Source organism: Ambystoma mexicanum, chromosome 2p (assembly GCF_040938575.1).
Source record: "Ambystoma mexicanum isolate Mex_15411 chromosome 2p, UKY_AmexF1_1, whole genome shotgun sequence".
In the NCBI taxonomy this organism is placed as follows: domain Eukaryota; kingdom Metazoa; phylum Chordata; class Amphibia; order Caudata; family Ambystomatidae; genus Ambystoma; species Ambystoma mexicanum.
In genome coordinates this window covers 1153063266-1153075778 of record NC_090923.1, presented here as the reverse complement: position 1 = coordinate 1153075778, position 12513 = coordinate 1153063266, and the positions used below count along the sequence as shown (strand labels likewise).

General features: G+C 52.8%; 1 protein-coding gene across 2 annotated transcripts in view; it reads right to left on the bottom strand.

Annotated features, from left to right (window-relative positions):
- The window catches only part of LOC138567250 (protein SET-like), a 321007-nt gene that overhangs the window by 74686 nt on the left and 233808 nt on the right, over positions 1 to 12513 (bottom strand). For both annotated transcript variants that reach the window (XM_069645263.1, XM_069645262.1), the window contains exon 6: positions 11255 to 11373. In XM_069645263.1, the coding sequence (XP_069501364.1) occupies positions 11255 to 11373 (119 nt within the window). The remainder of the gene's footprint in view (positions 1 to 11254; positions 11374 to 12513) is intronic.

Here is a 12513-nt window from a genome sequence, read left to right as displayed (position 1 = left end):
CGGTAAGTTTCGAGTAATTATAATGTCTTTAAAGTCTTTAGTAATGATGTCTCTTGTTTTGCAGGGTTCCGGCGATGGTGGATGACGGGCTGAAGTGAGTTGAAGATGGAGCCCGTGTGATGAATAGAAGCGCCTGGAAGCACGTAAGTAAGCGCTTGTTGCCTGCTTCACGATGCGCTCTAACTGTCTTTTTATTTTGCAGGTACAAGTTCGGAGCGGCTGCAGGGTGCCGGAATACCCACTGGGTTAGATGTGGAAAGGAGTAATGGCACTTGAGTATTAAAGTTCCCCAATGTCTTTAAACGCACCTGGTTTTGTCTTTCAGATGCGGGATGCAGCGCCGAAGGCCTCCGGAGCGCACGAAGAGTAGGTAAGCCTTTGTCTTTCAGAATGCAGCGCGAGGCGTTGGTGACAGCCGATGGCCCAGGTAAGTGAAGAGCTGCCACTGAAGACCGTAATGCTAACCTGTTCTTTCTTGTCTTTATAGGTGTTGCTGGAGACTGGATTCAGGATGGTAAGCCTTTTTCCTTAGGCCCAGGATCAGATGCAGAAGACACGATGAGCGTTCTGCTGCAGAGGATGCAGAATAATGCAAAGCAAGATTCATCCATCGGGTGTGGTTTAAATAGCCTCCTGTAGTGCTTAGGTGTCTCCTTCCACAGCCACGCCTAGGTAAGAAAAGAGTTCCTGCTTTCCAGAAGAGTTCCAGTGTTCTGAACCTAGGGAGTGGCTCCTGCCCCACCCAACAGGAAAAGTAGTTCCAAACAGAAGAGGATCAGAGGCTCAACTGGCAGGCAAGTAAGCAGCATGGTCTGCTGCAGGTAAGTCCACCCAAGCATTATGAGCCCGGCGCTTCCAGCGCTGGGACTGGGCATATTTATGAGCCTGGTGCCACTGGCGCCAGGACTGGGTCCAAAAGGTCCCAATTGGGACTGGTTGGCACTTGGAACCTGGGTTATGAATCTGCTTCCAAGGGAGTTGGGAAAACCCTGACCTTTTGGAAGCAGAGATCATGACAGCAACACCTCCATGACGTCATCCGGGAGATCCCAATCCTTGTATCTCAAACTTTCAAAAACCAAGTGTTTCTGAAAAAAGATCCTCTTTGCGGAAGACGAATTAGAGGGCAGATGGACATGTCCAGAAGGTCCGGGTACCACGTTCTCCTGGCCCAATCTGGGGCAATTAGGATCATGGTTTTCCAGAATCTTCTCAACCCCCAGATCATTTGAGGAATGACAGGGACTGGAGGAAACGCGTACTGGAGTGGAAACTCCCAGTCCACTACGAATGCGTCTCCTAGAGCTCCTCTCGGCGGAAATTTCTTTGAACAAAATTGATCGCACTTCCTGTATATGCTGGTGGCGAACAGATCCACTTGAGGGGTTCCCCAAAGGGCGAAGATCTCTTGAAGGACTTCCTGAGCTAGCTCCCACTCGTGGGAAACTGTACTCTGCCTGCTCAGAGCGTCCGCCGTCAAGTTCTTCTCTCCGGCTAGGTGAACTGCCGATAGAGAGATTCCTTCCTGAATTGCCCAAAACCAGAGCTGCATTGCCTCTCTGCTCAGTGGCAGTGATCCTACGTCTCCTTTTGTTGTGGTAATGCATGGCCACTGTGTTGTCCGTCATTATCAGGAAATGTTTCCTCTGTACTGATGGCAGAAAATCCTTCAGCGCTAGTCTGATTGCTCTCAGCTCCAACAGGTTGATATGAACTCTGGACTCCAATGGAGACCAACGACTGCTGATGGGCAAGTCGTTGGCATGGGCTCCCCACCCCGTGAGTGAGGCATCCGTGACTACCGTTATCTCCGGCCATGGTTGCCAAAACAGTTCTCCTTTCAAAATGTTCCCCCGCCAGGCCCACCACTGAAGGTCTCGAGCCACTCTGTCCGGGATTTGAAGGAGATAGAACAAGTTACTTACCTGTAACTGTTGTTCTCCAGCGTGGGTCTGGCATGGATTCACATGCTCATGAATATTCCCCGTCGTCAGGCTGGGAATCCTCGGTAAAGAAAAAACCAGTATCAGTTTCGTTTCTGATCTGTCTTTCGTAGTAATAACCAATCACTGGTCTCTGCGTCATACTGACCACAGCCAATGACTGCCCTCTACCTAAGCACCGCCTCTGGCAGCCATCTTCAGATTTGGAAGCACGTGAAGTGGCAGTATGACCAAATGAAGAGCCGCAGATGGGTAGGCGGGAGGGTTCGCATGTGAATCCATGCCAGACCCACGCTGGAGAACAACAGTTACAGGTAAGTAACTTGTTTCTTCTCCAGCATGGGGTCTGGCATGGATTCACATGCTCATGAATAAAGAATACATAGCAGTACACACATGCACAACCACGGGAGGTGGCAAAGGCTCAACATTAAGCATTACATCAAACTCAACATTAAGCATCTTACCTCCTCACCAGGCTCACCTCAGGCGAACAGGTTGCGCAGCACTGCTTGGCCGACCCTGGACTCCTCCCTGGAATCCCGATCGACACAGTAGAATTTCGTGAAGGTGTGCGTCGACCTCCACGTAGCAGCCCTGCATATGTCCAGCAGGGGCACACCAGAAAGGAACGCCGTGGTAGCTGCGATCGCTCTGGTGGAGTGGGCTCTCGGACGGCCAGGCAGCGGTCGGTTTGCCAACCGATGACAGTACATGATACAGCCGGAGAGCCACCTGGAAATGGAAGCCTTCGAGAGAGCCTTCCCCTGATTGACAGGTCCAAAGTTCACAAAGAGTTGTGACGTCTTCCGAAAACACTTCGTGCAGTCCACGTAGAACTTCAGCGCTCTAGCCACATCCAGCGAGTGCAAAGTCCTCTCAGCCGGCGACGAAGGCGACGGGAAGAACACAGGCAACACCAAGGGTTCGTTGAGATGGAAGTCCGACGGTACCTTGGGCATGAAGGAGGGGTGCGTCCTGAGCACCACCCTCGTGTCGTGAAAAGTCAAGTACGGGGCCTTGCAGGAAAGGGCCTGGATCTCTCCCACCGCAGGAGCCAGGCCTGCAAGTTCAGCGATTTCGGGTCGTGGTGGAGGATGGCGTCTCCTTCCCTGGAGAGTAGATCCGTGTCCACCGGCAGCTTGATTGGGGGGACGCTGACAAGTCCAGAAGGTCCGGGAACCATATCTGCCTCGGCCACGCAGGTGCGACGAGGATCATCCTGCACCGTGACCTCTTGAGCTGGTTGACGAGCCGGATTAGCAGTGGCAAAGGAGGGAACGCGTAGAGGAACAGGCCCTCCCAGGGGAACGAGTAAGCATCGCCCATGCTCCTCGCCTGGGGAAACCTGCTGGCGAACCTCCGGCACTTGGAGTTCGTCGCCGTCGCGAACAGGTCGATCTGGGGTGTGCCCCACCGTCGGAAGAGGCGATCCACTAGATCCTGCCGTAGTTCCCACTCGTGGCACGAGCGCAGCTCCCTGCTGAGTGAGTCGGCGATGGTGTTTTTTATCCCTGCCAGATGAAACGGCACCAGAAACATCCTTTGGGCGACGGCCCAATGCCACAGGTCCTGCGCCTCCTTGGACAGCGCTGGGGACCTGGTTCCGCCCCGTTTCCTGATGTAAAACATGGTGGTGGTGTTGTCGGTGAAGATCCTCACCACCTTGCCCTTGAGGGACGGAAGGAAGGACCTGAGGGCCCAGAACACTGCACGGAGCTCCAGGACGTTGATATGGAGGGACTTCTCCGTCGGGAGCCAAAGGCCTCTCGCGTGCAGATTTTCGGTGTGCGCTCCCCACCCTTCCAGGGAGGCATCCGTGGTCACTGTCTCCTGGTGGTCTGGGGTCTGGAAGTTCATGCCCGCCGTCAGATGCGCGCGGTTGCCCCACCACCGGACCGCTCGGCGGAAACTCTCGAGTGTGATCCTCTCCTCGAAGCCGCCCGTCGTTTGGATCGAGCGCGCGTCCAGGAACTCCTGCAACGGGCGCATCCGGAGCCTGCACAGGGGAATGAGGTAGATGCAAGAAGACATCATTCCGAGGAGGGACTTGATGGACATCACCTTGGCCGTGTCGGAAACCAACATCCGCTGTACCTTGCCCAGGATGGACCTGGTCCTTTCCTCCGACGGGGAGGCCAGAAGGGACACACTGTCGAGCTTCGCTCCCAGAAACAGTGCGTTTTGAGCGGGTACCAGGTGGGACTTGGCGTAGTTCACGGAGAATCCCAGGTCCGTGAGAAGTTGGACGGTCCTTGCCGTGTGCTCCACGGCGAGCTCCCTCGTCTTGGCTCGGATGAGCCAGTCGTCCAGGTAGGGGTGGACGTGGATCCCCTCGTGGCGCAGCTGCGCCGCCACCGGTGCAAGGCACTTGGTGAATACCCTGAGTGCCGACCGTAGTCCAAAGGGGAGGGCTTTGAACTGGTAGTGACGCCCTTGGACCACAACCTGAGGAATTTTCGGTGCCCCTTTAGGATGGGAATATGGAAGTAGGCATCCTCCAAATCCAACGACGACATGAAGACTCCTTCCTCCAGCTGAACCAGGACGTGCTGGAGGGCGACCATCCGGAACTTCTGCGCCTTGATGAACTTGTTCAGACGTCGCAGGTCTAGGATGGGGCGCCATCCTCCCGTCGTCTTCTTCACGAGGAAGTATCTCGAGTAAACTCCGGAGCCCCGAAGCCTCTTTGGGACGAGTTCGATGGCGCCCTTCCTGAGCATCGCCTTTACCTCCAGGAGAAGCTGAGGGACGTGAAGCTCTTTCCTGGCCACGGGGGGGGGGGGGGGGGGGGGGCGCGCGGGCCCCTTCTTTGAAACTCGAGCGCGTGGCCCCGGGCTAAGGCGTCCAGCACCCAACGGTCGGTGGAGATGGACTCCCACACGCTGACGAAGCTCGCCAGCCGGCCTCCCACCGGGGTGCTTCGGCGGGGGCCCGACCCCACGGCCGGTTCAATCCTGTTTCGACGAGGCTTTGCCGCCTTGACCTCCTTGGCGACGACGGCGGGGTCCGCCAGACTTGCCTCGTCCTCTGTAGGCCTCCTGAGACGACGAGCGGGCCGCTTGACGGTAGGTGGAGAAACCGCCGCCGGAACCTTTGGAGGCGCCCTTGCCTCCGCTGCTCCGAAAGGGCGTCCGTCGTTGCAGAACCCCAAGGGCCCGGGCCGTCTCAGTGTCCGCTTTAATGGCCTGGAGGGAATCGTCCACTGTTTTCCCAAACAGGTTGTTCCCATCGAACGGCATGTCCAGGACTCTGGTCTGTACGTCTTGACGTAGGTCCGTAGCCTTGAGCCATCCACGCCGCCTAAGGCACACGCCGTTGCCCAACTGGCGAAACCCAGTGTCGGCGATGTCCGTCGCAATAGTGATGGCGTGGTCCGACGCCACCTCGCCTTCCTGTAGGATCTCCAGGGCATACGCCCTGTTGTCGTCCGGTAGGAAGTCCAGCAGGGGAGCCAGTTTGTACCATAACTCCGTCGTAGCGGGCCACGATAGCCAAGGCGTTGGCCGCTTTAATCGTCGTCGCTGCCGATGAGATGACCCTGCGTCCCATAGCGTCCAATTTCTTTCCCTCGCTGTCCGGTGGGGAAGTCGATGTGGAGGCCGCACCCCCCCCGCTTTCTTCCTGGCCGCCGCGGAGACGACGGAGTCCGGGGTAGGCTGCGCCCGGAGGCACAGGGGGGCCGCGTCCGGGACCCGGTACTTCTTCTCGTACCGGTCTCTTCTAGCTGGCGTCGTGGAAGGGTTCTTGAGGAGGGCGAGGCCCTCATCCCAAATGTCGTCCAGTAGAGGCACCGCGAGGACCGTCTTCCTCTTGGCCTCGCGCCGTTGATAAAGGAATCCTTCCTTTTTTTTCTCCTCAGGGCAGAGTTGGAAAAGCTCGGATGCCCTGGCGATCATGGAGTGGAACGATCCAATCTCGTCGGGCGGAGAAGCCCTGGTGGGAGGTGACGGTAGATCCTCGTCGTACACCTCGTCGTCCGTACCCGTCGCTGCCGTGTCAGTCCCCGTATCATCCCCTCGGGTGGACGGGGAGGAGGGCTGGACGGGGCGCGACGGCTGAAAAGGAGGTGGAGGGTGAATCCTTCTTTTCTTGGGCGGGGGAACACCTGAAGGTCCCGGTTCAGGATCCCCCGACGGGAGAGGTTCCTCCGTCGGCAACGGTAGTCTCGTCCTTATCTCTGAACATAAGGACTGTATAGCCAACAAAATGGCCGCCGAGTTGTCTTGCGGCACTGGCAGAGGGGAATCCGACGGGCGATCAGGGGCCCCGTCGGTACCCTCGACAATGTCGTCGCCTGCGTCGGGATCCATCCCGACGGGCCGGTCTTCTTCCACGCCAAGGCCGTGGCTTAAGACCTCGATCAGCTCTTCCTCCGAGGTTGAGGCCGAATCTACGACGATGCCCTGCCCCCCCTTTTTCTTCCCCGCCGGGGGTTTCACGGGGGTCCTATCGATGGGCACAAAAGAGGACTCCCTCCGAGGTGGCAGGGAGACTGAGCCCCGAGGTCGCCACCACTGGTGTAGCCTCCACAGGCTGAGCCAGGGCCGCCGCGACAGTATCGATAGAGGGCTTGGCCGGATGGATTAAGGCCTTCACCACCTTAGGTGCGCTCACCGCCTTATCCTTGAGGGGGGGGGCACTGCCTCGCTCCCCCTCCGATGGGGCCTTAGAGCTCGACCGGGGCCTCTCCAGGAGCTTCGCCGGGTGCTCGCCCTTCCTCTTACCCGACCCAGAGCGTTGGCTCGTGGCTGAAGGTGCCGGGGAGGGTGCGCCCTGCCTGGCGCCCGTAGAGCCCGACCGTTCGGCGCTCCCGGTGCCAGCGGACTTGCGGTGCTTGGCCTTGTGTTGGACCCCGTCGCCGGGGCGTCCTCAAAGGTCTTAGAAGACCGCTCGGATTTCTTCCTCTTCTTCTCACCTGACGGGCTCTTCCCTTCCAGCCAGTTGGCGAGACGTTGATGGCGGTCCTTCATGGTCCGCTCCGACATGTTGCCGCAAAACGCACAGTCCTTCTCCACGTGCGTCTTGTCCTCATGTAAGCAGTAGAGACAAAAGGAGTGTTCGTCCTCCTTAAAGACGTTCTGGAGCTGGCATCCAGGGCAGATCCTGAACAGCTTTCCGGGCGTCGAGCTTCCCTTCTCCTGGGCCATGTCCGGGCCTGAGAAACTTCTGGAGTCCTCCAAAAGCGTAGCTCGACGAAATCTTCACCCTTGAGGGGCGCAGACGAATCCGACATGGGTCCCCGTTGATCGGATGGAGAGTCGGTGGAGCTTGAGGCTCTTTTGACCGAAAAAACGAAGTTTTTGAGAAAAAACGTGAAAAAATAGCACTAACGCTCGAGAGCAATAGCACGAGGATCCCAACACATGAACGTGCGGTAAAAATCTGAAGATGGCTGCCAGAGGCGGTGCTTAGGTAGAGGGCAGTCATTGGATGTGGTCAGTATGACGCAGAGACCAGTGATTGGTTATTACTACGAAAGACAGATCAGAAACGAAACTGATACTGGTTTTTTCTTTACCGAGGATTCCCAGCCTGACGACGGGGAATATTCATGAGCATGTGAATCCATGCCAGACCCCATGCTGGAGAACTGACATTATTCTCCAGAATTGCGACCATTGGGTTCTTAGTGCCCACTGGAGGGATCGCATTCTCAGGCAAGTCTCTGGCACTAGGAAAATGCAGGATGCCATGAGGCCTGGCAACCTTAAAAAGTCGAAGGCTGGAAGACGTTGGGCCTTTTAAAACTTGTTGACCATCTGCAGAATATTTTGAGACCTCACTTCTGGTGGTGAGGCTTTTCCCAGGGAAGTGTCCATTACTGCTCCAATGAACTGTAGTCTGATGGTATAATCTGTGACTTCAAATTGAGGGAGAAGCACAGCTTGTGAAGGAAGTGGCAGACCTAATCCAGATGGATCTGAGCTTGTTCCGAAGATACTGCTCTGATCAACCAATCGTCCAGATAGGGGTAGACTTGGATACATTCCCTCCTTAGACTTGCAGCCACTACCGACATTAGCTTGGTGAAGACCCTTGGGGCGGAGGTCAGACCAAATGGCAGAACTCGAAATTGATAATGAGAGTTGCCAATTGCGAACCTCAAGTATTTCCTGTGTTTGAGATGGATTGGCATATGGAAATAAGCATCCTGAAGATCTAGAGATACCAACCAGTCCTGAAGCTGGAGGGCCTGAAGGATCTGAGAAATAGTTACCATCTTGAACTTGGAATTTGTTCAATTCTCGTAAGTCCAAAATGGGTCTCATTCCTCCGTCCTTCTTTGGTACTAGGAAGTAGGGGGAATACCAACCCATGTTCCTCTCCACTACAGGTACCGGTTCTATGGCACCCTTCTCTAGCAGGTCTACAATCTCCTGCATAAGGAGCAGATCGGGAAACTTCAAAGAGTTGTTCCCCGGTGGATGACGGAGGGGTGTGTAGGAAGGGCAGGCAGTAACCTTGGGCAACTGTCGCCAAAGCATCCGACGTAATAGCCTGCCATCCTGCCAGATGTTGAGTTAACCTGCCCCCTACTGGTGTCTTGTGAGGAAGACCTCAGAGGGGTTTCGAAGCGGCTGACGCAGCTGCCGAGGGTAAAGGGGCACCTGCTGCTGCGGTTTTTGTACCTTTTCCCCCCTCCACCACGGGTGAATCGTTTCTGGCCCCTTTGAGTTGGCTGTCCTCTACCTTTTCTGAATGCGGAGTAAAAGCGAAAGGACCTACCCCTCCAGGACGTTCCTGAGGGGTGATTCGGAGTCTGTCGGATTGCAGCCCCAAGAGATTTCGCTGCTGCCTTGTATGTTTGTAATCTCTCCAGGCCGTCATCAGCCTTCTTATCAAACAAAGTAGTGCCATCAAATGTCATGTTCAAAAGTCTAGCTTGTACATCTGGAGCAAAACCAGACTTCCGCAACCACTCAAATCTGCGTATTGTGGTACTTGCCGCCATGGCCCTGCTGATACGGTCAGCAGAATCAATGCCTGTTTGAAGTGACTCGCGCATTGCATCTTTTCCATCCTTGATGTTTAAAAATGCATCCCTTTCTTCTCCTTCTGGGAGACAGTCAGCCGCTGATGAAGCACACTCCCAAAGTGTATTGTTGAATCTTGCAAGCTTGCAAGTGGCGTGAATAGATTTAAGCGCCATGCTACACGCTGAAAAGACTTTTTTGACATACCATCAAATCTTTTATCATCCCTATCCTGTGGAATGGTAGGGTATGCAGATCTACTGTTTGATGAAGTTGCTGCTTGTACAACCAAACTCTCCGGAGTTGGATGTTTGCTCAAATATTCAGGATCTGTAGCAGATACCCTGCATTTAGCACACAGTCTCTTGTTAACTGCAGGGATAACTTCAGGAGTTTCCCAATTTGCAGAAATGTCTCTTTGCAGAGCAGAATGAAAGGGGACAACGGGATCCTCCTGTGGCCCTTTATCTAAAATATCAGTAAGGTCATCCTGCTGAAAAGAGGGTATAGGTGTAGACCACCCCATGAATTTGATTATTCTGGCCATCAGAACCCTACAAGGGGTCTCAGCATGTTCCCCAGGGTCTGGTTTAGCAAACTACTTCTGGAGAAGTATCTAAACCACTTGCCTCATGTAAGGAGTCTTGAAGGTCCTTCAACCTGTTCTCTTCAGAGATAAATTCCTCCGTTATGGGTGTAGTGGTCCTTTGTAAACCAAAAGGTCCCTCATGGTCGGAATCCTCACCTTCCACATATCTTGAGGACAAGGCTCTAAAATAGTCAGACCTAGGATGTGGTTTAAAATCCATTTCTAGAGCAGAAGGAACTAAATTTGTTGTCACTGGTTGGGAAAACGTCGAGGTTGTCGACGTGGAAGTCACAGGCTTCGACAAACTTGAAAAGGGCGTCGACAAAGTTTGAATAGACCTCGATGTACTCGAGAGGATCAGAATCCTACTCGGTGTCGTCGAAATAGTCGATAGCATTCTCGACATCATGGTCGAGGTCCTAGACACCTACTGTCTGAGATGTAGTGACAGTTGTAGGTCTGTCCTTTATCGGAGTCGACAGTGGCATCGAAGATGGCGTCGACGCAACCGATTTATGCGTAGAAGGGCCCTTCGACAACGGCGTCGATGATGCAGTCTTACTGCCTTTACTCTTAGGTTCATGACGCTCTCGGGTAGTTTCTCTCGCCGGGCGCAACGGCCTGCAGCGTTTTGGTTTTTCGGGTCTTTCACCCGGGGCATCACCTTTAGACATCTGAGGGGGCAAGGCCGCTTTCTCGAAGACGCTAAGCATTTTCTTACGGAATTCCTCCCGCTGGAGAGCTGTGTTTCGTGGGGCAGGTGACCTTTTCTAGAGAGACAGAAGACGAAGAGGGAGATCTACGACGCCTCTTAGAGTGTCTCGATCTCGAAGACTGATGGGAACTGCTTCAAGATCTTGAACGGCAATGTTTCTTATGACGAGGAGACAAATGTCTCGACTCTGCCGAAGAAACTTTCGAGGGAGTAAGAGATTTAAGACTCTTAGCTCTTTCTAGCTTCCCCTTCCGCTCCTTCAAGGCTTTCGCCGTCATGGACATACAATCCTCGCATTCCGAACAGTGATGCGCCGATCCCAAGCACCACAAACAGGTCCTGTGAGGATCAGTCAACGACATTTTCTTCCCACAGTCACAACACTTTTTGATGCCGGACCGAGGGGTCGATGGTTCGGATGAAGAAGCCATTTAATTAAGATATCTTCGAAGAATAAGTCTGAATCTTCTTGAAGAAAGAACTGAGCAACACGTTTCCAAGGCACACGAAGTGTGGAAAAACAGAACTGAGCAACGGATGCTGCGCAAGTCTATTTATACGCACGGTGACGTCGGCGCCGAGACGGAGGCTGTTGGGGGACATCAACTCTGAAGGACGTCGACGCGCAGCGCCCTCTACTGAAAACATTTCCGAGGCCAGCAAGCTGGGATGGGTAACAAAGATAAGGAATACGTCGGAGGACACAATCCCTTCGAAACCCAGGTTATCACAGACGGTTGAGCAGGATAGCATGGTTGACCTTGTCAAAGGCAGAAGACAGATTGAGTAGGAGGAGGACAGAAGGGATGTTCAAGTCAAGGTTGGAGAGCAGGTCTCAAGTGTGAGTTTTTATTTTTGCACAACTTCCGTCAATTGCTATAGTCAAATACCCTGTAATCCAAGTAGGTTAATGTAGATGACCTACAAATAATGCAAGAAAAAAATCTCCCCATCAAAGATTTACTTAAAGTAAAACAAACAGGGCATTGGTTGTAAAAATTAGGTGGCAAAATAAGACCAGTGAACTTACCTTCCAGACGCTTTTCTTCCTCATCTGTGATCTCATGCACATCCTGTTCCACTTCCTCTGCCTGCTCTTCAGTGTCATCATCCACAATCAACACACAGTCATCGCCGTTTTCAGTCTCACTGAAAAGACATCCAGAGAATGCAATGAGCAAACAAATATTACAGAATAGACAGCCAATGGCTTTTTGTTTCACTTTAGATATTTAATACAGCACAGATAAGTATCTCCTTGAAGCAGCAGCATTTACAGGAGTAATAAACATTTACTTTAGCAGCCATTCTGGTGGTCTCAACTCTTGTTTCACCCCCTTAGAACTGGTTGAGAGCAGACCATCACAGCAGGGCTAGAAAATGAACTCAAAAGGATGCCGTCTCAAGAATTAACAAGCAGAGTCCATGTTATTCTTTTCCGTTCCCGCACCCTCTCTCTCGCACACAGGCTAACAGTCAATCATTTTGAAGCATTTGTAATCTTCAGATCACAATCCGGCAAAGTAGTATGAATCGCTTGGAATAAGAAAGCTTAAGAAGTCACCCCTAATGCCTCATCTGTTCGGCTCAGTTTCTGATTTGTGGTTCCATCGAAAGAGCCTTACACTTCAGAAGTGGCAACCCACACATTCAGTCTGAAAGATTTATGCAAACTATATCCAAGTGGGAAAGAGCAAAACACTGCTGGGCTGCTCTCAGAGGCGTGAAGGGATAGGGTAGGGTGCCATGGTATGTGCAGGCCTACGATTATGTTTTAGGCAGAGCTCTTGCGAGAACCTAATCTGTACTGCAATCAACCGCTTAAAAGCGCCTCCGCTTTTAACATCAGCAAGCACAACCAAAAATAAAAACATAACCCTGGTTGTGATGAGCGTGGACGACACACCTAAACGTATTGTCTACAAAATACATTTCCCCCATCACCATGGAACTGGGCAAGAATTTTTAGTATTCAATTAAAAGTACCAAAGCCTTTCTCCAATGCAAGCATTACAGTTGTGCGTCACCCAGTGAGTGTATTTCTCACTGACCAGAATCATCATTTGTGGTACGCTCCTACCAACTCCAACATAGACTACACTGAAACAAGTTTATTTATTTAGGTGTTTCCCGGGGCATATAATGAAGCAATTACACCTTGGAATTAGCTCTTTATCCGCCTGTGTTTATGGCACCATGAACCCATTAATAATTTAAGTTTGTCAAAATAATTTGTATATTTTTCTGATCCTCTTTCCAACAAGCTTTTGCTAAAACACACTATTAGCT